Source organism: Phallusia mammillata, chromosome 1 (genome assembly GCF_965637545.1).
Source record: "Phallusia mammillata chromosome 1, kaPhaMamm4.hap1.1, whole genome shotgun sequence".
NCBI lineage: Eukaryota > Metazoa > Chordata > Ascidiacea > Phlebobranchia > Ascidiidae > Phallusia > Phallusia mammillata.
In genome coordinates this window covers 28,753,997-28,779,227 of record NC_137252.1, presented here as the reverse complement: position 1 = coordinate 28,779,227, position 25,231 = coordinate 28,753,997, and the positions used below count along the sequence as shown (strand labels likewise).

Below are 25,231 nucleotides of genomic sequence, written 5' to 3'. Positions count from 1 at the left end.
TTTTTTGCACATAGCTAATCGCACGCTTTTGGCCAGGTGTGTCTTTATAATTTGCAAATGAATTTGCACAACAGTATCACAAACAATTGAGGTTGTATTCAGATAGGCTGCTACCGCGCCTTATAATGACCTGAGTTACAAAAACAACAATCGTTTTTAATAGTCCAGCCTACAAATCAGTAAAATGAAAAACAATATGCTTAGTTTGTTGTCTTTTATCTGGGATAGTTTAGTGGCAAAAAGTCCGCAGAGCGTAAAGTAGTTTCGTAAGCGTACAATGTAGTGCCCTTTTCAGGCGTGTGTTTGCTGGCGGCATGCACGTCAGACGTTTTTGTCACGCACGAGCAAGCCGAGATGTAACTATGCAAACACATGGTACTGAAGTGGAAGGTTTGATCACACAGCAAGTGACACATTAGGTCTATGCTTGCTAGACTGCGACTGTCATGATGAAGTTTGAAGGCAAAGCAGTTGTGGTAACAGGTGGGTTCAACTTTGGGACTTTCAGAAAACAATTTTGAAACAATTCGCATTTAAACTGATTTACACACATGTAACCTAAAACGGTAAATGAATAGTTTGCTGTAAGCATAGATATAGGCTTACGCCATGCTTTAGAATACAGTGTCCAGTAATGTAAAAAGAGTTATCTTTAGGATACAATTGGCTTGTGAACTAGAAAAAGGGGCATGCAGGTCTATGTGTTCTGACATATCCTAACTTCACAGGAGCATCCAGTGGCATTGGGGCCGAAGTGGCAGTTGCCTTTGCCAAGGAAGGCGCCTCGTTATGCATTACTGGCCGAAATGAAGAAAACCTCAACAAAGTCAGTGAAGAGTGTTTAAACAATGGATCGCCAAAGGTAACGCGTTGTTGAGATGAATGCAAAACAAACCAAACACACCGTTTCTTGCAGGTTGTAAAAGTGATTGCGGATCTTGGCCAAATAGAAAGCTGCAAACTAATCATTTCGAAAGCAATGGAGGAATTAAATCAAATTGATGTGCTGGTTAACAACGCAGGCTTTTTACATATCGCCAACTTAGAATCAGTAAGTGTAACTGTTTTGCTGTATTAGTGGTACCCAATATTTTGTGTGCCCGTTAATACAATAGGATACGCTTCTGAAAATACACGCAGAGAATAGTTCTATGGTTCGTATAATTCCAGCATTGCGCACAATTTTTTTGTTAGCTATGTACATATCCTGTGTTCCAAGCCATTTGTGGCAATCATTTCCTGTTCGCTGCAGTGGCTGTATAATTGTTGAGGCGCTTTTTGTTTATTAGACAAAGTGCATTCTGTGTTTGCTATTAAAAAGTAACCGTTCTCCATTAAATTGAAAACATTTGCTTCATGTTGGCCTCGGTTCGCTGATTTCCAACACTAAGTACATGTACCATGTTAACATCTACACCAGGGGTGGGGAACCTTTTTGTTCATAAAGGCCTCAACGTTTTAACGACACTAGTGTTGACCGCATAGACTATTTCCCAGTCCTAGGACAGTAGTGTTCAAACTTTTTGATTTACGGAATGGTCGTTGTGTAATTTTCTCTTACATAGTCGTGGGACTACGCTGAATGAAGGTAAATAAACTTCCCACTACATTTCCACCTTTACAACATTAAGAGTTTATTTCACTTGCAAATGCGCTTGTTTACGCATATCAATGATCTAAGGGCAGCTTGTGACATCACAGACAAGTCTTAGAAATTAGATTATGCGCAAGCAATTGTTTTCTTTGTTACACTAGTAAGATTGTATACTGTAGAGACGTGAGCTCTTGGTAGTCCCACAGAAAGTAAACACCGCTGCCCTAGAACTTATCAAATAGTTATGGGAGATAAGACAAAATCCACAAAAAATACAGTTTCGTTTATTTTTCTTCGGCGGGTGCTGCAGGCAATATCAAGATCCTAAAATGTATTTTTGCGTCGAAGGTCGCACGTCGTGCCCTAAAAGTCCACATGTGGCCTTTAGGCCGCAGGTTCCCCACCCCTGATCTACACCTTAACGGCATCAAATTATTGCATTACAACTAGTATGCTTATTATAAACCTACAGACAACACTAGAGCAATACGACGCAATGTTTAACATCAATGTGAAGGCGGTGTTTCATCTAACCCAGTTGGCTATTCCATATCTAAAAAAAACCAAAGGTATGTGCAACAGCCAAAGCGTTTTTTTTGTCTGAAAAATGTTATACTCCAATCAACACACTTATTTTTGTAAAACATTTTAGGATCGATTGTAAACGTTTCTAGCTGCGTGTCCACTATGCTTTTTCCCCACTACCTCGCTTACGGAATGGGCAAGGCAGCGTTAGACTACTTCACAAGGTGTACGGCGCTGGGTAGGTTTAAATGGTATAATTGGTGATGATGTTATCAACTGACGGACTTTTTTCTGTAGAACTTGCACCCAGCGGAGTACGAGTCAATGCCGTCAAGTAAGACGTGTTTCTAAAGCTTGCATGCACTTTGTGCTTAAAGGGTTATGTGCGCTTACGTTAATAAGCGAATAATGGGCTTGGAGAAAGGATGGAATATTTTGTTCCAACAACACTTGGCTGTACATGAAAACCCTAAACTGTTTAAGAAAGCGAAACATTTTTTTGCAGTCCAGGCTCCGTGCGTACGAAGATCCACGAAAAGCGGTTTTCTGCTGATAAACTGGATGAGTATTACCAACACATGGGAACGCAACATCCACTTGGTAAACTTGTGGAAACATCGGACGTCGCCAATGCTGTTCTATTTCTGGCGTCCGACGCGTCCGCGATGGTAACAGGAACTTGCCTATTTGTCGACGGGGGATTGTCATTAAAAAGTGCATAAATTGCAACAAATACAATAAATACTTTAACCTTTAAATGGAACATGCCACTAATTATGCTGCGTGTGTTTTGTTTCTCGGGGAAAAAATATACTCATTAACATCTGCGAGTAACTTTGGCTGACATAAGTAAGCGGGAACGAACAAAGTAAGGAGTAAAACTATCAAACCATCCAGTGATTTTTTCCGTTTATTTTCAGCATTATTTGGAATTAATTGTAAAAACACATGGAAAAGGATACTAAACGGGGCTTCTAAAAAGTCCCAATAACGACCCTTACTTATTCACAGGAAAACACTTAACTCACTAACATAATTGGCCAAATATGCAAACGTATATAGGCAACAATAAGCAAACAAATTGCATCTACCATGCCATACAGTGGCGGTTTCAGCAGATGTAAGCATCTTTACTTGTTTCAAAACCACTTATGTGATGTGCCACAATCACAAACATTTCGAAATCGACTTTTAGCTGAACTTCTTCATCGCTAGAATGACTAATGTTCAACGTTTGTTTCAAAGTATTCCCAAACACGTCTGCAACATCCAACGATTTAATGTCGGCCTTCCCAGAACTGCCATTTGTGGCCATTTCTCCGTTTGTGCACATTGGGTACGCCTCGATAGAACGAATGAAACCTTTAAGTTCCGCCAAAGTCCAATCGTACGATTGCACAACCGAAAAGCGTTTTATATTATTGGGCGGAATGTTTGCCATGATACCTGTGTACCCATTCTCCAATTCCTGTTCTTCAGAACTGCATATTTCGGTCATCTCGCATACAATTTCGTTTAGCAGGTTCGTGGCGAAAATTGAGGCATCTATTGTCTTATTCAGCCCCACTTTAGGTTCAAGCTTGGGATTCAAGTATCCTATCAAAGCTAAACAACCATCCGGCTTCAGTATGCGCGAAGCTTCAACATGGAATTTATCAAAATCAAACCAATGTGCAGCTTCAGCCGCCAGCAACAAATCTACGCTCCCATCTTCAACGTCAACCTCTTCTGCTCTTCCAATATCGTAAAGAACATGCTTTTGTTTGTTCTGCTTTCTTGCATCTTCGATTTGCTCTTGGCTTATGTCTGTGGCCAACACTCTGTTAAAGTATGGAGCAAACACATTTGTAGCTTGTCCACCTCCACATCCGACTTCAACCATTAAATCAAACTTTCCTTTCAATCCTGAAGACTTTTTGAGCTCATTAAGTACGTGATCAGCAACTTGTTGACCATAGTGTGGTCGATAGTTTTTATAAAACTCGATTATCTCCTTGCTTTCAAAATATGCCTTCAACATTGTTTATGCGTTAACTTTTCAGTAGCTTATATGATGTGCTCGTTTCATTCAGCATCGTTTAATGTGTAGAGTTTCCGATTGGAAATTCCGCTTTTTAGAAATTGTCATACAATTCAATTGTTTGTTATTTTTCTGCGAATCCCTATTAACAGCCACAGACAACTGTCACCAATCTATCTAACTGTTTCAAAAACATTCAAAAACGCACAAAAACATTGGCAGAACGTCTATGAAACAATTAGACACAGAGTAACACCCAAAAGTTTTGTAAGAAATCAGGCTATAGAGATTGTTGAACAACTTTCGTTAATACATATAGGTTTTTGCGATCAGCAGGGCGTGAATTATTCGCGTTACAGACGCCAAGGGTTGCCTGGAAAAGAACCACAAAGAAATATAGCTGTTCACGTAAAGCGTTCGAGATAACTGAACTTTATTAAGTAAAAAAATGGCAAAATCTATGTTTGAAAGGAAAGAAACTGTTAAAAGTTACAAAACTTCGACCACATTACAGTCGACAAGTTGCCGATTATGTCCTTGATGAACTGAAAAAAGCTTTTGCCATCAAAACAGTGTTCGACTTAATGGTTGAAGTCGGTTGTGGAGGTGGACAAGTTAACAGCTTATTTGGTTTTGACTTACCCATTAATATTAACAAATGTTAAATGTCGTAAATTTATTTAAATTGTGTGTGTGCCTTTGTGCAAACTGGTATTGCGTGGTTATGGCACAAGTGGCTGATGGTAACATGCCTGTGACTGCCCGCGTTTTTCCTTGCAGCACATACGCTGTGTGCTTTTTGACTTGTTTATGTGAAAATTTTGCTATGAAACTGGCTGACAGGTTCTGGAAATCACCTGAAAAGACCAAAAGGTTATTGTTCAAATAATTGCGAACAAGACCGCATTGAAAACGCGACAACGAGCGATTACAGAATCGAACATATTAAAAATGTAGAAAGCTTTTTTTAATAATATAAGGTCAATGTGGCAAAGAAACATGTTGTGCAATCTAACACTTGGGGACAACATACGTGGGTTTAAAATTTTCGGACGTTTCAATAGAAATCGGTTAGAAACCACTTTTATACAAAATACAATACTCGAAAATAACCAAAAAATCATACAAACAACTAAACAAAGGATTTTTTGTTGTTTTATACTGCAAAACATATAAAGTTTGTCCGGTAATTAGAAAAAGAAACATGCGCAAATAGGAACTGTAATTGAATATCGGCCAGAATTTGTGGTAAAACAATATTCGATTTGATGGTTGAAGTTGGTTGTGAAAGTGGAACCTGTTTGCTCCATACTTTAACAAGGTCTTCGCTACAGACATCAGCCAAGAGCAAATAAAACCTGCAAGAAAACAAAATAAGTTTCAACATGTGAGTTACGACATTGGAAAAGCTGAAAAGATCAATGCTGAAGATGGAAGTGTAGATTTGTTGCTGGCCGCAGAGGCTGCACATTGGTTTGACATAGATCAGTTTCTGTTGGAAAGTTCCCGTGTGTTAAAACCACAAGGATGTTTATTTTAGCTAGTTATGCAAAATTGCACATGACAATGATCCAAAGACAGCCTGGCATCACAGACAAGACAAAAAACATTACGATTGTGCGCGAACAATTGCATTTGTGTTGGTTGTCATGCAATAAAGGCTGATGTTTGCAGTTGTTAGCAGTTTGGTCGAGACCCACCCGAAATAGTAAACTAGTTTGCTGTGTTCAACAGCAAGGTTCGCAATGAAACAAGACTTTGACATCAAAGTGGACCACGACATGTTCTATATCTTTCTTCTCTATTTTGGCAAAGCAAGAAAAAACGTTGAGAAACAGGCAAATAGGAAACGGAAAAATTTGAATAACACAGATTACATTTCGTATCGTATTATATTTTGTTCACGTGCATTTCAACGCAATAAACATAGTGACACACGGGCGTATTTTCACAGCGTCTTTTCAGTATGGTTGAAAAACTTAACAACATAAATGATACAAAACTTAAATGTTACAGACAGCAAGTGTATCGGAATTGCACCTGGTTCCAATACATTTGTAAGCTCACAATTTCAAAGACATTTTATTTAATTATAATGCCAAAATGCACTTCTAAATCTTGGGGTTGTTAAACAGAGTTTATTTTCGAAAGTTTCCAGTAACTGATTGACAAACTACTTAAGCGACTTATTTTTTAGTTTTTAGGAAAGAAACGGGCTTATCTGTAGACCGCTTAATATTCCCCCAGTCACTAAATAGTTAACATCCGAAAACCTATGCAAACAATAAAAAAATGTTGATCAGAAACCAAGGTTTCGCATTCAGCTACCACCTGCAAACAAGCGAGGAAAATATAAAAAGCCCATCAGTAGACCGTGAAACATTCGCGTTACGGTAGGTAGTTCGAAGGACCAAAAACGTCAGGCAATTGTTTTTTGGGTGTGAAATTTGCGGATTGCAGACAGACCGTTGTAAAGAACAGAACTAGCTACCCTATTGTAAACATTCCTGTTTAACTTTTTCACATTGGTAAAAAACAGCTAATGTTTAGTGGTTTCTTAAATTACTACAACAACAAAAATTACGGATTTTATCTTTTACGTTTAAAAGAAAGAAAAGCAGGCACGCTGGGGACTGGAAAATGGTGGAACAAGTCGCCGAATTTCAACAGACGTTTGAATTTAACCCTTCTAGGCAAATCAGCTCAAAGTTACTGCATTCAACATGCGCACTGTACAATTAACTGCCCGGTAAACAACACTGTCAAACATAACAGAAAATAAGGACATACACAAACTGGTGGGCGTAAAATGACGTAAAATGAAAATTGGCGTACCTTAATTTAACCCTTTATTCTTACATCATGTTTCGAAAAAGTTCTGAAATCCGCTAGTGTTTATAGCACCGGCCACTAATTCAATGAATACCAGAAGTCAAAAGGTTTGTTTTCGTCAGACCCCAGAAAATAATACTTTACAATGCACATTTAGCCTTGATCCAACTCGTCTTGTGTTTACCGTTTGATTTTGCCCCGCTAATTTTGGCTTGGTATTTATTCGTGTACGATGGTCAAACAGGAGACAAAAGCCACTCAACTTTGAAAAGATAAACGTTGAAGATAAAACGTAGATTTGTTCCTGGCGGCAGAAGCTGCACATTGGTTTAATTTAGGTCAGTTTTTGCTTGAAACTTCCCGTGTACTGACACATGGATGCTTAGTATTGATAGGGTACGCTTCTCCTCAACTTGAACCAAATATGGAAGAACAAAAAGAAGATTATTCTGTATATGCATCCGATTTATTTCATGAAACAGTAATGGGATTGAGCGAAAAGCACAAACCTGAAGGAAATGAAGTTATTAGTCAATATTCAGGTATTTGTGAAAAGATTCTTGCGTCAAAAATCTGTCGTTTTTCAGTATGCCAAAAAATATGACTGGAACCTGGCTACAGTCAAGATGCGCTCTCTTGCCACATATGACCATTACATGAATAAGAAGAGATTAGAAATACAAGCTTCGCATAAGAGCTTACAGGAGCCGGACGAAGAATCCTTTGATGTTGCTGAGATTTTTTGGAAACAACTGAAACAAAAGCTGGGTTGTCAGTCATTTTCTGATGCCGATGTTAAGATAAATGCGGAGTTTGAAAACTTTATAATAGTAGCCCGAGGTGTAAGCGGTGTAAAATAGGCTTGATTTAAAGATGTAAATAGAAATGCTTTAAATGCCAGTATACTAACCTTAACGTTGTGAATATATTACACCATACTGCATGAGGTGATAAAACCGCAACACGAACAAATCGCGTTTATTTTGCTACTTAATGTTGTCATATGAAAATCAATTTCCTCCAATTTTTTATTGGTTAAATAAATAATTTTAAAGACAAAGTGAGTGGTTTGTCATAAAATATAGCAGGACATACAACAAGTGCAGAATTAATAATAGATAAAGAATATCTACAACAAATTGACATGTAAAGTGGACTTCAAACAATATTGCCATGAAGCAAAAATTTATGCCAATGAAAAAAATATTGCAACACTGAATTTGGGTAAAGAAAATAATTGAATCAATGCGAGCTGCAATGTCCAGACCAGATAACTTTAAAATATGTCTCAACAATGCAGTTAAAAGAAAAAAGCCATTCTGTGGACCATGAAAACTTTGCGTGAGAAATCGAGACAACTACGGCAAAGACTTGGGTGAAAGCTTCGGGATTTGCTAGGACAGTCGCATAGCAACAGATACAATCTGTCCTGAACATATAAGTTCATTTGTAAAAATGGCGTGGTTTGAAAGCAAAGAAATCGTGGAAAGTTACAAAACTTATCGACCACACTACAGTCAACAAGTTGCAGATCATGTACTTGATGAATTGAAGAAACCTTCAGCATCCACATTGTTCGATTTGATGGTTGAAGTTGGTTGTGGAGGTGGACAAGCTACAAACCTTTTTGCTCCATACTTTAATAAGGTATTGGCTACAGACATCAGCCAAGAGCAAATAAAAAGCGCAAGAAAACAGAACAAGTTTCAACATGTTGGATACGACACCGGAACAGCTGAAAAGATCAATGCTGAAGATGGAAGTGTAGATTTGTTGCTTGCAGCCGAAGCTGCACATTGGTTTGATTCGGATAAGTTTTTATTAGAAGCTTCTCGTGTACTGAAACCACAAGGGTGTTTAGCATTGATAGGATATGGTTCTCCTCAACTTATACCAAATGTGGAGAAACAAAAAGAGGATTGTTCCAGATATGCATCCAACCTATTTCATGAAATAGTTCTAGAACTAGGCAAAGAGCTCAAACCCGAAGAAAATGGAATTAATAGCAAATATTCGGGCATTTGTGATAAAATGCTCGCTTCCAACATTTGCCGTTTTTCAGTATACCAACAGTATGACTGGAATTTGACTGCAGTCAAGGGTTTGATACGCTCGCTTGGCTTATACAAACATTACACGAATAAGAAAAGAGAGGAACTACAAGTTTTGCACGGAAACTTACAGAAGCAGGGCGAAGAATCATTCGACATTGTTGAGGTGTTTGGGAAAATACTGAAACAATACCTCGGATATCAGTCATTTTCTGATGATGATGTTAAGATAAAAGCAAAGTTTGAAATGTTTATAATAGTAGCACGAGGTGTAAGCGGTGTAAGGCAAACTTAATTTAAAATAACATCTAAAACCGTGTACAATTCAATTACATGGCATAATACAATACTTATAAAACTTTTGTTCGACGTTTTGCTCTTTGCCTTGTATTGATATTATAATTCCCCTCGAACATTACCGCTTATTGACGTATATCATTGTTTGATCAACCTGTTGGGCAAACTTCATTAATGCTATTCAAATTAAAGAACGAGCAATTGCAATATCAAAGCCTTCTGTTATGTTTGCACTTTACAGCAATGACCTATTTAATGGTTATTAACATAGATCTCATGGTATGTTTTAGTACAAAAAAGAACAAAAAAGGAAACACATTTTTGAAAAATTTCTAAGGAACATAGATGAAATCTCCGCGTAAAGAAACATACGTAATCGTTTTGTACAACTCAAACATTTTTCGTTTGACAAGATAATTTCAGTGAAAGCAATAAAATAGGCAACCGAAACTAAAAAAGTCTTCAGTCCGCAAATCCATTGAATGTAGCAAAGATATTTTTGTACCTCAAATTCTCAACATTAACCTTACTTCTCGGCAAATGTAAATAACTTTGCGGCCGTTTCTTTTGTAGCCTACATGGTTAAAACACGTGTGGGCTTTTAAAGCTGTTGACAAGTGCCAATCATGTATTGCGTTGTGACACACAAATCGTACTACTTTGGCCGTGGCCAGGCGGTGTTTAAAGATAGTTTTGATAGCAGCAAAACATTATTAGGAACTTCATTCCGTTATAACTAAATTGGTCATTAAGCTGTGTTGACGTCCACTGCATATAAATATACCTTCTAATTTTAACTTTAAGATGATGGTCAGTTTATTAAACTGACACAACACATCACTCACTTCAAGCATATAATTGTATTCGTCCATCAAACTCTCAACAAATCGTTTCGTCTTAACGTTTATACGTCGTTAACACAAACGGAATTCACCACTCATTACTGTTTCCAAATATAGCTGTGGCTTTATCACAGTTTATTATAATGTGCGGAATATATTTCCGTCGCTGTTGCAGAGGAGTGGGTTCATATTCTGCTTCTGTTCGCATATTTACATCGTATAACAAGAAGATATGGAATTTACTTGGTATTAGACGTACAACCACTAAAGTGCCGGTATTTAAAACAGTTGTTCATTGGGTGTTATTTGTTTTGCTGAGAATGTTAGCCTGGTCGGCCAAATGATTACTTTTACAGTCCCACTGAACAACAAAAAACTTTACTTTTCCCGCTAGACGATCTATTACCACAAAATGGGGTAGTATAGTGGTTGACTGGTTTCGCGTTCAGCTGTTATACAGTAAGAAAAACGAAAAAGCCTATCAGTCGACAATAAAATATTCGAGTTACGGTCGTTTAAGTTCGAAGGATCGGAAATTTAAAAACAACTGTTGTTGGGTAAAAGCAGAGTTACTAGGGCAGTCCGAATAAACAGTAACAATAGCTGTTCAGGAGACATGTTTGAGAAAATAAACTGAAGTAGCATAGGTTAAAAAATGGCGAAACCATATTCTTTGAAAGCGAAAAACAGAAACGAAAAAATCTTATCGACCACAGTACAATCAAGATGTTGCTGATTATGTAATTAATGAACTTAAAAAAATGCAATTTTAACTTCTTAAAGATTAAAGCACAGCTCATTTTGGCATGTTTTCGACAATCGATCGACAAACAACTCAAGCATCTCAATTTTAGGAGAGAAACGGGCGTATCTGTAGACCTCTAAATGTTTTCAAGCAAACGCAAGCAATTAGGTCAGGGGCGGGCAACTTCTCCATTCGGCGGGCCTGATATGGGAAAATGAAGTACTTGGCGGGCCGGATTCCTGAATCGATACATTAATCGCGTATTTATCCAGTGATTTAAAACGGATTTTTGACCACCTAACCAGGGTTGGGGAACCTTTTTGTTTATAACGGCTACCAAACGATTTATCGACACTCGTGTAGGCCGCATAGACTATTTCCCAGGCCAAGGACAGTGATGTTCAAACTTTTTGACTTACAGAATGGTCGTTTTGCTATTTCCTCGTAGTTTGTAGGACTTACGGTCCAAGCTAATTAAAATTCCTCACTACATTTTCATCTTCACTACAACATTCAGGATTTATTTAACCTAGAAATTGCTGAACCTGGAGTTTTTGGTAGTCCTATGGAAATCGCTTTATGTACCACTATGGGACCATGGGTCTTGTTTGAAAACCGCTGCCCTGGAACTAATCAAAAAATAATCTGCAATAAAATCAAAAATACGTTTCTGTCTATTTTTTTTCAGCGCCTGGTGCAGTCGGTTATATCAACATCTTAAAAATGTGTTTTGCCATCGAAGGCCGCACTTAGTGCCCTAAAAGGCCGCAGGTTCCCCACCCCTGAACTAGGCTATACGTGTGGAAACAAAGGAAACCGTTAAAGTAGGACACACACAAGGTTGGTAGTTATGTCGTAACAATGGACGTATGGTGCAATGGTAACAACGGCGGGATTTTTTTTTGCTATTGGGTGCGTTACTGTCCGTTACAACTGTAATTTGACGTAGTAAGCAAGTAATAGGGGATTGCGGCAGACTGTGGCCGCGGGTCACATTATCATGTAAGACCGGAAACTGTCCGCGGGCCGCTCAAAATCCCGTCGCGGGCCGGATCCGGCCCGCGGGCCGTATGTTGCCCACCCCTGAATTAGGTAAACAAAAAACTAAAAAAAAACAATTTTTGCAGATCAAACACAATTGTTTCGCGTTCCGCTGTGAGGTGCGAATAATGGGAACTAGACAAGCCCCATCAGTAGACCGTGAAATATTCGCGGATCGGAAGTTTATCGAGGGACCAACAATGTCAGACATTTGCTGTTAGGTGAAAAGCTTCAAGGGTTGCCCGGACCCTCACAAAAAACTATAGCTGTAAAACGTTGGAGAAATTGAACTTCAGTAAATTAAAAATGGCGAAAGCGTTGTTTGAAGGCAAAGAAATTGTTGAAAGTTACAAAACTTATCGACCACACTACAGTCAACAAGTTGTAGATCTTGTAATTGATGAGTTGAAAAAAGCGTCGCCATCGAAAACAACGTTCGATTTGATGGTTGAAGTTGGTTGTGGAAGTGGACAAGCTACAAAACTGTTTGCTCCATACTTTAACACAGTCTTGGCTACAGACATCAGCAATGAGCAGATAAAAAGCGCAAGACAACAAAATAAGTTTCAACATGTTAATTACAACAGGGGAAAAGCTGAACAGATTAATGTGGATGATGGGAGCGTAGATTTATTACTAGCGGCATCAGCTGCACATTGGTTTGACTTACACAAGTTTTTATTGGAAACTTCTCGTGTACTGAAACCACAAGGATGTTTAGCATTGATAGGATATTTTATTCCTAGGCTCACACCAATACTAAAAGAACAAGAAGATTCTTCCAGCTATACAACAGATTTGTTTTATGAAACGGCATCGGTGTTAGGCCAAGATCACAAACCTTAAGAATATGAGGTTATTAGCAAGTATTCGGGTATCTGTGATAAAATACAAGCCTCAAACATTCGTCGTTTCGTGGTCAATCAAGCGTACGACTGGGACCTTATTGCAGTAAAGGGCTTCATGCGTTCGCTTGGAACATATGACGAGTACATAAATAAGAAGAGAGAAGAACTGCAAGCTTCGGATAAAAACATCCAAAAGAAAGACGACAAATCGTATGATATTGCTGAAGAGTTTGGAAAAAGACTGAAACAAAAATTTGGTCTTCAGTCATGTTCTGATACCGATATTAAAATCAAAGCGGAGTTTGAAATGTTTGTAATAGTAGCACGGGGTGTGAGCGGTGTAAAGCATGTTCAATGTAAAACAAATAAATAGAACAAAAGTTATTGCATTGTAAACTACTGATATGTTGTACATATTTTACACTACATGAAAAGGACGACCGTGATGAAGTGACAGCTACATGATTCTTCCAATTGATGCCTGTTCTGCTCGTAACTTTGTTTTGATTTCAATAAAATTATGTTACTCGGGTTGCCGAAATAAATGATGGATTTAAGAAATGTATTGTGTGGCGAATTTACATTTCACCTTTAGTTCTTAAAGTGTACAGCATATCTTTTTATATTTGCCTTCTATTTTGTTTGTTTCACACTTCAAAATAGGTTTGTTTATGTGTTCACTTATGGTTCACTTATGTCTATATCAAAATCCGTTTCACTTATATTACCTTTTCCAACGTTAGTCACACCTTTGTCTTTCCTTCATTTAAACAATATATTTTCACGTATTGTTTTTTTGATTTGATTGTCTCACCGTTCGTTTCAGTTACTTACACGGTTTCGTTATTCACGCATTATTGTCCTGTCGCACTTTTCCGCCTCAGTAATTACCACTCCCGGATGTGCCTGATAACCTTATCTAAAAGTGGAGCCTCGTGATTGGTCAATCGCCCACGTGTCGAGGTCGGCGTGCGCTCGTCGATTATGGAGTGGTAGCCTTCTTGTGGGCGTCTTGCGAACGGTTGTTTTAGTGCCCTGGTTTTATGTGTCATTGTTTGTTTTATGCGCAGAGGTTTTGTGTGGAGTTGTAGTGAACGATCTAATAAATTGTGAGACGCCCTTAGCAAAACCAGTGTTAGGTTGATCCGGCTTTTGTGGTGAGTCGTTATTGCAGGGTTCTGGACCTTTTACAGAATTGGTGAGACAGTCTCGGGGAATAGATCAGATTGGCAGGGTTTGTGGGACTTACAACAATCCTAAATATTAACAATACATCATAGATTATAAAAAAAAACAGGGCTTTAATAAAGGCTTAGCAAAACTGTTGCTCTATCCTTCAGTCTTCATGTAACCAATCCTAATCCTAAACATAAAACATCCGCTCCGACGCAGCAAAGGCGAGGCGCTAATATCCTCTCACCCGCTTGCGTCGTAGGATTCTCTTTTACAATCTAAAAAGAAAATACATGCGAATCAACGTGACGAGAGTTACGAGAAAAAAAACATCAGTTATCCATTTTTGAAATGCATGGTTCTTGTTTGTTTTAACAACGGCAAGCCTAAACGTTTTTGTCCCCTTCCGAGAAAAACGAACCGTGGGCAAAGGCACATATGACATCCTGCCTTCTGTTGGTAAAACTTACAGCGTGCAGTTTGAAACACGATCACTTTTGAAAGGAAAGGGAAATGAGTCGTTGTCTGTGTTGCCGTAGGTTAAGTTCGAAGGACCAACAACGCCAGGCAATGGTTTGCTGGGTGAGAAATCAGCGGGTTGCTCAGAAAGATCGTCGTAAAGAACAGAAATAGATAAAAACGTTAGAGAAATTGAACTTCAGCAAGTTAAAATGGCAAAAGCATTGTTTGAAGGCAAAGAAATTGTTGAAAGTTACAAAACTTATCGACCACACTACAGTCAACAAGTTGCAGATCTTGTAATTGATGAGTTGAAAAAAGCGTCGCCATCGAAAACAACGTTCGATTTGATGGTTGAAGTTGGATGTGGAAGTGGACAAGCTACAAACCTGTTTGCTCCATACTTTAACAAAGTATTGGCAACAGACATCAGTGAAGGGCAGATAAAAAGCGCAAGACAACAAAATAAGTTTCAACATGTTAATTACAACAGGGGAAAAGCTGAACAGATTAATGTGGATGATGGAAGCGTAGATTTATTACTAGCGGCATCTGCTGCACATTGGTTTGAGTTAGACAAGTTTTTATTGGAAACTTCTCGTGTACTGAAACCACAAGGATGTTTAGCATTGATAGGATATTTTATTCCTAGGCTCACACCAATACTAAAAGAACAAGAAGATTCTTCCAGCTATACAACAGATTTGTTTTATGAAACGGCATCGGTGTTAGGCCAAGAACACAAACCTGAAGAATATGAGGTTACTAGCAAGTATTCGGGTATCTGTGATAAAATACAAGCCTCAAACATTCGTCGTTTCATGGTCAATGAAGCGTACGACTGGGACCTTATTGCAGTAAAGGGCTTCATGCGTTCGCTTGGAACATATGACGAGTACATAAATAAGAAGAGAGAAGAACTGCAAGCTTCGGATAAAAACATCCAAAAGAAAGACGACAAATCGTATGATCTTGCTGAAGTGTTTGGAGAAAAACTGAAACAAACATTTGGTCTTCAGTCATGTTTTGATGCCGATATTAAAATCAAAGCAGAGTTTGAAATTTTTATAATAGTGGCACGAGGTGTGAGCGGTGTAAAGCATGTTTAATGTAAGACAAATAAATAGAACAAAAGTTATTGCATTGTAAACTACTGATGTGTTGTACATATTTTACATTACATGACAATCACGATCGTGATAAAGTCACCACTACAGGATTCTTTCAGCTGATGCATGTTCTGTGCGTAACTTTGTATGGGTTTCAATAAAATTATGTTACTTGGGTTGTCAAAATAAATGATGGATTCAACGAAGTAAGGAGTGTGTTGTGTGAGGTTGTTCGACACAAGTAGGGGAAATAAGAACGGAACAAGTTTTGGTACAATTGGTAATCACTTCTTTGATCCGTAGGAATATCGTAAAAAAAATTTAAATGCTTTTGCCAAAATGCATTATTTACTTCTCAACAATGGAAACACAACTAATTTACAGGTGTTTACAACATCACTACGTAGTGACTAGTGACGTTGTCACATTTTGGTCACATTGCTAAAACAGCACTACGAGACAAAAAGAAGGAAGCATGAAAAAAATAGAGAGAAAAGATCGCAAGAAGGATGATGTCTGCTGTACGTGGTAAGGTAAATATTAATAAAAGTGTGCATGGTAAATATTAAAAACATATAAACAAATATTAACAACATTGTCAAAACAAGTTACATATAAACAAAGAGTGTGGAAAGAAATACAACTGTGAAATAAAGCAACAAACCTTCAAACCATTACAAGTCCATAAATAAGATAAAGAAATGTTGTGCAAGAAAACAACGAAATTAACAATGTGTGTACGCACACATTACAAATGTTCTCATGTGTTGATTTATAAACGACGCCAAATATCGTGATATCCGTAGTGTAATTTTTACACACTCAGCAATTCAGTTTTTTGTGAATTCTGCGTATTAGGTATGATTGATAGCTTCCTCTAAACATTTACGCAATGTTTGCCAATGCATTGAACATTAGCTAAAACGATTCGACCATAAAACACGCATTTTTCTATTTGTTTAAACCAGGGAGTCGAACCGGAACTGAACCCGAATCCGCGAACCGGTTTGAGCGGTTAATTTCATTAAACCCGAACCGAACCCGAACCGCTGATTAAGATTTTCTAAAAACCCGAACCGGAGTTGAACCCTATATTTTGTTTGGCGTTGGACCCGAACCGGAACCGAACCAGTAAAAAATGCAGTCTGTTTTATATTTGGTGATCTTTTTTTGAAACAGCGTACTAAAGAAAACACGAGATAACACTTACAGGGCGCGTCAAAAATAACAGTGCACGGGCAAAATTCTTTAGATTTTGAAGGCCAGGCAGATGATGGGTAGAATTAAATTAAAACGAATAAAAAAACTGCAAACCGGTTCGGACCGGATAATTTGCCCGAACCAGAACAAAACCCGAAAATATACATTTTTAAAAACCTGAACCGAAACCCGAACCATTAAAAACAAAACCAAGTAAACCCGAACCGAACCTGAACCCATATGACAAGCGGTTCGACTCCCTGGTTTAAACGAAACCTGCAATGCAGTTTGTCCGCTTTAAACTATACTTATTACGCCAGTCATTTTAATCCAGTTACAATGTATACTTAACGCTGAACATACTATTTCCTAACGGAAATGGCTACTAAGGCTTTGTTTGACAGTAAAGAAATTGTGGAAAAATACAACATTTATCGACCACAGTACATACAGAAGAAGTTGCTGATCTTATACTTAAAGAACTTAAAACAGGTTCGGCATCGAAAATAACGTTTGATTTGATGGTTGAAGTCGGTTGTGGAAGCGGACAAGCTACAAACCTCTTTGCTCCATACTTTCACCAGGTGTTGGCCACAGACAACAGAACAAGTTTCAACATGTAAGTTACGACTTTGGAACAGCTGAAAAGATCAATGCTAAGAATAAAAGAGTAGATTTGTTGCTTGCAGCCGAAGCTGCACATTGGTTTGACTTGGAGAAGTTTTTATTGGAAGCTTCTCGTTTACTGAAACCACAAGGGTGTTTGGCTTTGATAGGATATGTTCCACCTCAGCCTATACCAAATGTGGAGGAACAAAAAGAAGATTGTTCCAGATATGCATCCAACCTATTACATGAAATATATCTAGAACTGACCAAAGAGCTCAAACCCGAAGAAAATGGAGTTTATAGCAAATATTCAGGCATTCGTGAAAAAATGCTCGCTTCAGACATCTGCCTGTATTCAGTACACCAACAATGTGAATGGAACTTGACTGCAGTCAAGGGTTTCATACGCTCGTTGGGCACATATGAACAGTATGTGAATAAGAAAAGAATGGAAATGCAAACTTTGCACGAAAATTTACAAAAGACAGACGAAGAATCATTGGACATTGTTGAGGTGTTTGGGAAAACACTGAAACAATACCTCGGATATCAGTCATTTTCAGATGATGATGTTAAAATAAAGGCAGAGTTTGAAATGTTTATAATAGTAGCACGAGGTTTGAGCGGTGTAAATCAAACTTCATTTTAAACAAATATCCTAAATTGTCTCAAATGATGTATATATTCTAAATGATATAGTACAGTGCCAATAAAACGGGAAGGATTCTTTCATTCGACGTTCTGCTCTTTACATTGTATTGATTTCGTTCATTTACATTTTTTTACAATAAATAATATTATGTGTTTTGGGTAGCCAAAAACACGATGGTCTTAACAAAGTAGGGTTGTCCTACGTGTTGGACACAAGTATATAGTACAAGTGATAGGAACAAAATAAGTTTCACTGCAAGTGGTCATTACTTTATCATCCTCTGAATAAAAAGCTCAAGATACTTTCAGTGAAGTAATTCTGAGATGCCAAAACCTATTTTGCTAAACAAGAGAAAGTTAAGAAAATACGTTATAGACACAAAACTAACAGACAATAACATTTACAGCAAAAAATCACGACCGACGTCTGTTTAAAATGCACTTGGCGTTAACACATTATTTTCAAAGCCGTTTTACGCTTGGCGAACAGTCAGCAAACTTATGAAAATGAGGCAGTCAGACATTGATAAATCAGCTGAGCTAAACTAATGATTTCGTGTGGTTAGGCAGGTTTATAAGGTGTATCCATTGTTTTTATATGGTGTGCACAATATTATCGAAGTGTTTGCTTTGGGAATTTTATGCAGCATAGCTTCCGCTATCTGACAAATTCAAAAAATATGCATCCTATTTCTTGAATTAGTTATGCAACCGGGCAACAGCAAAACATACGACTGACATCTCTCAGCATCTTTAAAGTGCACATTTGTTATGCAAATTTACGCTATATGTTCAACGGCCACAAAAGTTTCTTATCATTGCAAGGAATAGTAGCTAAAAAAACAAGTAAAATGTCACAAAACTTTTTGACCACATTATTATCCGACTTATACAGATTTTAATAACAATTTTCTTACGGTTAGCAAACTGATTTAAATTAGCCAGTCCAACATTGATAACCAGCAAAATATTTCTCGTAGCAAAGCAAGCTTTTGGATTTTTTGACTGTTTATCGTTTGTTCAAATGTACAAACTGCCTATTCATATATTCATGAACAGATTTCATTCAATCATATTGCCAAACTGCACTTTTTTGTTTGTTGGACGTTTCTTTTTCCTGATACTAAAGTTGTCCATTTTATCAAAAAAAATTCTACAAAGCAGCGAAACACAATTCACTTTACGAATTTCTTCCATATTGCAGTAAAACTATTTGCACTCCTGCAAAAAGCTTTTTACAACTTTTTGTTTTCAGTTTGCTTATTTTTCACGAAAAACACCTTGTGCCACTATCAAAAATATATTTCAAACTCTGCTTTTAGCTTTACATTGTCATAACTCAACGTCGGAACGCCCAGCATCCGTTTCACAGTTTTCCTGAAATTCTCGCCAATATCCAACGACTCGTCGACTTCATCACCTAATGTTTCATTCAACCCTGGCATTTTTACTCTCTTTTTATCGAAGTAACTGTCACGTGAGCCAAAGGAACGAATAAACCCTTTGACTGTAGTTAGATTCCAATCATGTAGGCTACTTGCTTAACTGTAAACCGGCTTTTGTTTATCAGGGAAATTTTGTCATATATACCCGAGTATTTGCGAAGAACTTCATTTGTAGCACATTTGTACTTTTCCGTTGAGGTTAACCCGTCTATAATTTGCGAAGAAGATTATATGCAGAACTTGACAAATCTTCATGGTGATTTTCCATGTTTATTTTAAGAGAAGGGCTAGAATATCCAATCAACGCTAAGCATCCTTGTGGTTTCAGTACACGAGAAGTTTCCAACAAAAACTGATCTAAATTAAACCAATGTGCAGCTTCGGCTGCTAGCAATAAATCTATACGCTTCCATCTTCCACCCTAATCTTTTCAGCCGTCCCGACGTCATAAGTAACATGTTCTGTTGTCTTGCAATGTTGATTTGCTCTTGGCTTATATCGGTTGCCAAGACTTTATTAAAGTATGGAGCAAATTGGTTTGTAGTTTGTCTTCCACAATCATCTTCCACCATCAAATCGAAATTTGCTTTACAACCAAAAGATATTGCCTCTTTCCCAATAACATGATTAGCAACATTTTGACTGTAGTCTGGTCGGAAAGATTTGTAATCTTCAACACGTTTTTTTGTTTCAAACAAGGCTTTCGATATGATGCCAAAGTTGAAAATGCTATATGGTCGTGCAACCAGCCACCTACATAGCGGTAAAAAAAACACGTTATTTCAGTCTCAGGTTGTAAAAAAATGACAAATAACAGCGCTTCAGCAGACCGTAAAACGTGAAATGTGGGACCGTAAAAGATCAAATTTAAGTTATGAAGGATCGCTTTGACGTCGGTTCCTTGAAAGTTGCGTAGTTTAAATTATACGTCTACATTTACAGAAGAATTGCTTAAGAAGCGTGGTAAACATAAAAACGCAAGGGCGGGTTGGGAGCTTTCACGCAACCATAATATTGATAACAAAACTAAATATCAAAAAGAGCGTGGGAAATCAATAGAAATACAAGAGTGAACATTAAGTAGGCGTAACAAACCTTAGAACACATACAATATTATGAGTGCGTTCATAAAAGCGAAAACCTAGAATAAAATGAAACAAAATATGAAAATAAACAATGCAAAACAAAACAATGAAAAGAAATGTGTGTACGCACTCATGACATAAACAGAAAGTTATAGGTTAGTACACCCAAAATGAAAGCAAATCGAATTCAGTGGATTTAAAATGGCGAAAGCATTGCTTAAAAGCAAAAAAAATGTGAAAAGTTAAAATATATATCGACCACACTACTGTCAAAAGGTTGCCAATCACGTAATTGGCGTATTGGTAAAATCGTTAGGAAGAACATGTTCTAGTGCACTAAGGTTTGATTTGAATCATTTGATGGCGGAAGTTGGTTGTGAAAGTGGCAAACCTAAACCTCTTTGCTCCATACTTTAACAAAATCTTAGATACAGACATCAGCAAGTAACTGATAAAAAGCGCAAGACAACAAAGTAAGTTTCAACGTGTTAGTTACGAAATTGGAAAAGCTGAAAAGACAAATGTTGAAAATGAAAGCGTAGATTTGTTGCTGACAGCCAAAGCTGCACATTAGTTTAATTTAGATCAGTTTTTCCTTGAAACTTCTTGTGTCCTGAAACTACAAGGATGTTTGGCGTTATCAGGGTATGCTCCTCCAAGACTTAAACAAAATGTTGAGGAACAACATGACAAGCATTCACTTTATGCATATAACCTACTTTGTGAAGCTATAATGAAAATAAATGCAGAACATAAATGAGAAGAACGCGAGGTTCGGGCGCATACACGGGTACTTGCAATAAAACTCTTGCGACAAACATTTTTCGTTATTTAGTATGCCGACAGTATGACTGGAGTCTGGCTAACAGTCATGGAGTTCATATGTTCCCTTGGTATATGAGGGAAGTAGGCCTGCATGTTGAGTTGAGTAGAGTTTATTTCGCTTGGTGAAAGACAACGTAGCAACACAATTGCACTAAAACAATCACCAAGCCGGAAATAGCTGCGCAACGTTAAAACGTTATGAAGCGCAAAAAAAGTGTTGGGCACAATTGGTGGATAGTGATACAACGAGCTGTAGCTACACCGTATTATGAAGCGTTATGTGTCGGGTGCTCACAAGAAAGTGAGAGTGGCGCAGAGTGAGTATAACACGACTGGGGGGAAAACGATGGTGGGACCAGTCGCGGTGCCCCTAGAATCTAACCACCCGTGTTAGGGTAAGAGGGTGGGGTTCGACAGGAAAAGAAACCACCGAAAGAATCCCTGCCGGATAGTTTCAAGCGCCGGAAGGAAGAACACACAACATATCCCTAGTCGTCATTAATAATTAACTTTTGACTCATTTGCAGTTAAAATTATCGATGAAAGTGTTTTGGCAGTTAATTTAGTCATTTAAAATAAGTGAGGATATAAGTTTATCACACATCCAAAAATTAAAGTTAAAAAATAAATAAAATAATAATAATAGTAAAAGAATAGACAATAGACATAAAAGAAAAAAACACAAAAAAGAACAAACAGCAATGAAATATTGCACAATTCAAATTCGAATAGCTCGTTGACAGCTCAGCGTTTTTTAATGATGACAGAAGGATGGTTTGGTCTATGATTTTCCTGCAACAACAAACACACAGCAGAAGGTAAATGGTTCCAGGACAAAAGCAATGCAATAATTAGCGACACATGTACAAGACTACATAAAAAGGAAGAGAGAAACTTCAAGATACGCATGGAAATTTACAGGACGAAGGGTTGTTTGATGTTGCTGAGATGTTTGGAAAAACACTAAAACAAATGTGGGCTGTAAATCAATCTCTGATGGCGATCTTGAAATTAAAACATGGTTTGAAATCTTTCTGATAGTTGCACGAGGTGTAAGCGGAGTGAAAGGTGACACAATGTTAACAGTAGAAATCAAGCTTTGACCACACATTATATATGTTGATTTGCAATACAAATTTTCTTTGTATGCATTATGAGTATGATATTTGGTTCGTTCAAGATTAACTAATAATACCTAATTTCATGAGATTCCTGACCTTAATTTGGCATGGTTACCTTAATTTGGCAGGTTATAAGTTGTGTCAAGTGTTAAACAGAAGGTATTCCACGAACACGCGTGCTGTACATTATGTTTCAATTCATAAAAATGTAATCAGTCCAGCGCAACGACAGAGTATGTCCTGGGTGTTTTTCAGCCACAACAACAGCAAAAATTGTTACAAAAAAACGAAACAAAAATGATCAGGGGCGTACTACCTGCAAGGCCGCAATGAAGTGGGTTGAGCGGTCGTGGAGCACTGTATAAGTATATTATTATTATTAGTAGTAGTACATGCTGTAGATAGGCTTGACAGGAAACTAAACATGGTTGTCCGACAAAAAAACAACGTTTACGCAAACACGATATTCGTATTACCTGCGATAACAAGGAAATTGCGGACAATCGCGCCCAGGAGACATAACTACAGTAACAACATGTTTAAAGCTATTTTTAAAGACTAAGTCATTGTTTAAAGCTACAAAATGCATTGAAGAAGGCTTCAGAAGTTGAAGCAAAGTTTGTTATGGAAGCGTAGACCTATTGCTGGCTGCTGAAGCCGTGCAATCGTTTGATCTTAAAAGACTTTATCAGAAACATCTCGTTTGCTTAAGACTTAAGCAATTCTAATATTCTATTAGCACCAAACATCCATGTGTCTTAAGCCTTAATTTCTTGCTTCAGCCTTAGGTAAGCACTTTTTAACCTTCGTTTGTATTATTTCCGGTTTAACCAAAAACCAATGAACTGATTGAGTATATTTGACAGCAGTAACAACTTTGACCAAAGCGATGGGCGCTTTGGCACATTCATCACAATGCCCGTAAGACAGTAATTAAGTTCAAAATTCAGACATAAAACAAAAAAGTATGTGTTGGCTAACGACAAACGGCAATTTATCGATAAAACAGTCAATGTATATACACGTAGCACGACATTCGTGACAACTTTTTTTGCGGTAATACTGATAAATGCCGCTTTTCCGCACATATATTTGTTTTGGGGGCCTTTCTAACTGTTCATTATGAGGCCATGATACAAAAAAAAGCTTCAGTCATTGACGTCAGTGCTGGATCAGCCACTTGACAGGAAATCACGCACAAAGTCATCAGACACGAGGGCGCCGTGAAGTTAATCTTTTCCCAAAGAAAATGGCTAATAAAGCTTTGTATGAAAGCAAAGAAATTGTGAAAAGTTACAGTGTATATCGACCACATTACAGTCAACAAATTGCTGATCATGTACTCGATGAATTGAAAAAAGCTTCGCCATCGAAAACAACATTCGATTTGATGGTTGAAGTTGGTTGTGGAAGTGGACAAGCTACAAACCTGTTTGCACCTTACTTTAACAAAGTATTGGCAACAGACATCAGTGAAGAGCAGATAAAAAGTGCAAGACAACGAAGTGAGTTTAAACATGTTAGTTACGACATTGGAAAAGCTGAAAAGATCAATGCTAAAGATGGAAGTGTAGATTTGTTGCTGGCTGCCGAAGCTGCACATTGGTTCAATTTGAAAGAATTTTATTCAGAAGCTAGTCGCATTATCAAGCCAAACGGGTGTTTAGCTTTGATTGGATATGGTTGTCCGAAAATTAAGCCAAGTGTGAACAAGATGAATGCCGAAGATGCCTCCAGTCTCGCAACCAGCCTTTTGGATGAGTCGTTGCTGGAAATCGCTGGAGAAGACAAACCCGTATGCCTTGAAACAGGCAGCAAATACTCGGGAATTTGCGCCGAAATTCCATCAACTAAAATTAATCGGTTTTCGGTAAAGCAAGCGTACGACTGGTCGTTGACCTATCTGAGAGGATTTTATCATTCAATTGGCATATATCAGAAGCACATGAAAAAAATAAGAGAGGAGCTACAAGCTCAAAGCGGAAATCCATCTGCAGAAGACGACAGATCAATTGATGTGGCAGAAGTATTTGTGGAAAAGTTGAAGCGAAAGTTGGATCTTGCCTCTCTGAATGATGATGATATAAAGATCACAGCAGAGTTTGAGGTTTTCATCATAGTTGCACACAGCTTGTCACAAATTGGATGACAGCACAATATATTATTGCATATCATACATATAATATTTAATTGTAATATTAAAAAAATTGGACCTACCATATTTGTTTGAAAAACGGTACGTAACAAATCAATTCAGTGCTTTGTTACAATTACCGCACATTGAGGACAAATAATAATTGTGCAAAGTAGTAGGTCTTCTGTTATTACCGAATTTGGAGTTTACATTAGCGAGCACGCGCTGTTGAGTTGTACATGCCTCCAGCCCTTCATAAGTTCCTGTCGTGATATCATATGTCAATTAACAGTTTATACACCAATGTAACTTCGTTGCGGTTTTACTTGAACACTTGGGCTGACCACAATAACAAATGAACACATGTTAATACATTTAACATCACCCTCATGTTTTGTCTAATTTTCAACTGTGGTTTTACGCGGCAAACAACGAAACATCTACCGCAATATTTGACTATTTATTTGCTAGGTGAAACCATTGATCAACAACCCGCACACACATTGAAATGACAGCTAATTGGGATTGTCCCGGACAACGAAAAACAGATAAAAACGGGGAAAAGGGGCTAAAAACGAGAGTTGCATAGATGACGCAAACGAACGAAGATTCCAGTAACAATATC

General features: G+C 37.7%; 6 protein-coding genes across 6 annotated transcripts; 5 read left to right on the top strand and 1 right to left on the bottom strand.

Moving 5' to 3' along the window:
• Positions 1 to 320: 320 nt before the first annotated feature.
• LOC145228808 (3-oxoacyl-[acyl-carrier-protein] reductase FabG-like) lies at positions 321 to 2,953 on the top strand. The gene is made up of 7 exons (XM_080093999.1): positions 321 to 483; positions 729 to 862; positions 917 to 1,051; positions 2,067 to 2,163; positions 2,247 to 2,357; positions 2,417 to 2,453; positions 2,625 to 2,953. Exons 1-7 carry the CDS (start codon positions 447 to 449, stop codon positions 2,839 to 2,841), a joined length of 768 nt encoding a protein of 255 aa, XP_079950125.1. The 5' UTR covers positions 321 to 446; the 3' UTR covers positions 2,842 to 2,953.
• Positions 2,954 to 3,025: 72 nt separating this feature from the next.
• Positions 3,026 to 4,254, bottom strand: LOC145228800 (uncharacterized). The gene has a single exon (XM_080093987.1). It carries the CDS (start codon positions 4,137 to 4,139, stop codon positions 3,231 to 3,233), a length of 909 nt encoding a protein of 302 aa, XP_079950113.1. The 5' UTR covers positions 4,140 to 4,254; the 3' UTR covers positions 3,026 to 3,230.
• A 3,624-nt stretch (positions 4,255 to 7,878) lies between these two features.
• LOC145208984 (uncharacterized) lies at positions 7,879 to 9,805 on the top strand. Its single transcript, XM_080079237.1, has one exon. The coding sequence runs from the start codon at positions 8,427 to 8,429 to the stop codon at positions 9,315 to 9,317; it is 891 nt and encodes a 296-aa protein (XP_079935363.1). The 5' UTR covers positions 7,879 to 8,426; the 3' UTR covers positions 9,318 to 9,805.
• A 2,210-nt stretch (positions 9,806 to 12,015) lies between these two features.
• Positions 12,016 to 14,062, top strand: LOC145203901 (putative methyltransferase DDB_G0268948). The gene has a single exon (XM_080076270.1). The coding sequence runs from the start codon at positions 12,254 to 12,256 to the stop codon at positions 12,791 to 12,793; it is 540 nt and encodes a 179-aa protein (XP_079932396.1). The 5' UTR covers positions 12,016 to 12,253; the 3' UTR covers positions 12,794 to 14,062.
• A 276-nt stretch (positions 14,063 to 14,338) lies between these two features.
• LOC145203891 (putative methyltransferase DDB_G0268948) lies at positions 14,339 to 17,229 on the top strand. The gene has a single exon (XM_080076258.1). It carries the CDS (start codon positions 14,640 to 14,642, stop codon positions 15,534 to 15,536), a length of 897 nt encoding a protein of 298 aa, XP_079932384.1. The 5' UTR covers positions 14,339 to 14,639; the 3' UTR covers positions 15,537 to 17,229.
• Positions 17,230 to 23,721: 6,492 nt separating this feature from the next.
• Positions 23,722 to 24,621, top strand: LOC145210633 (uncharacterized). The gene has a single exon (XM_080079998.1). The coding sequence runs from the start codon at positions 23,722 to 23,724 to the stop codon at positions 24,619 to 24,621; it is 900 nt and encodes a 299-aa protein (XP_079936124.1).
• Positions 24,622 to 25,231: the final 610 nt, after the last annotated feature.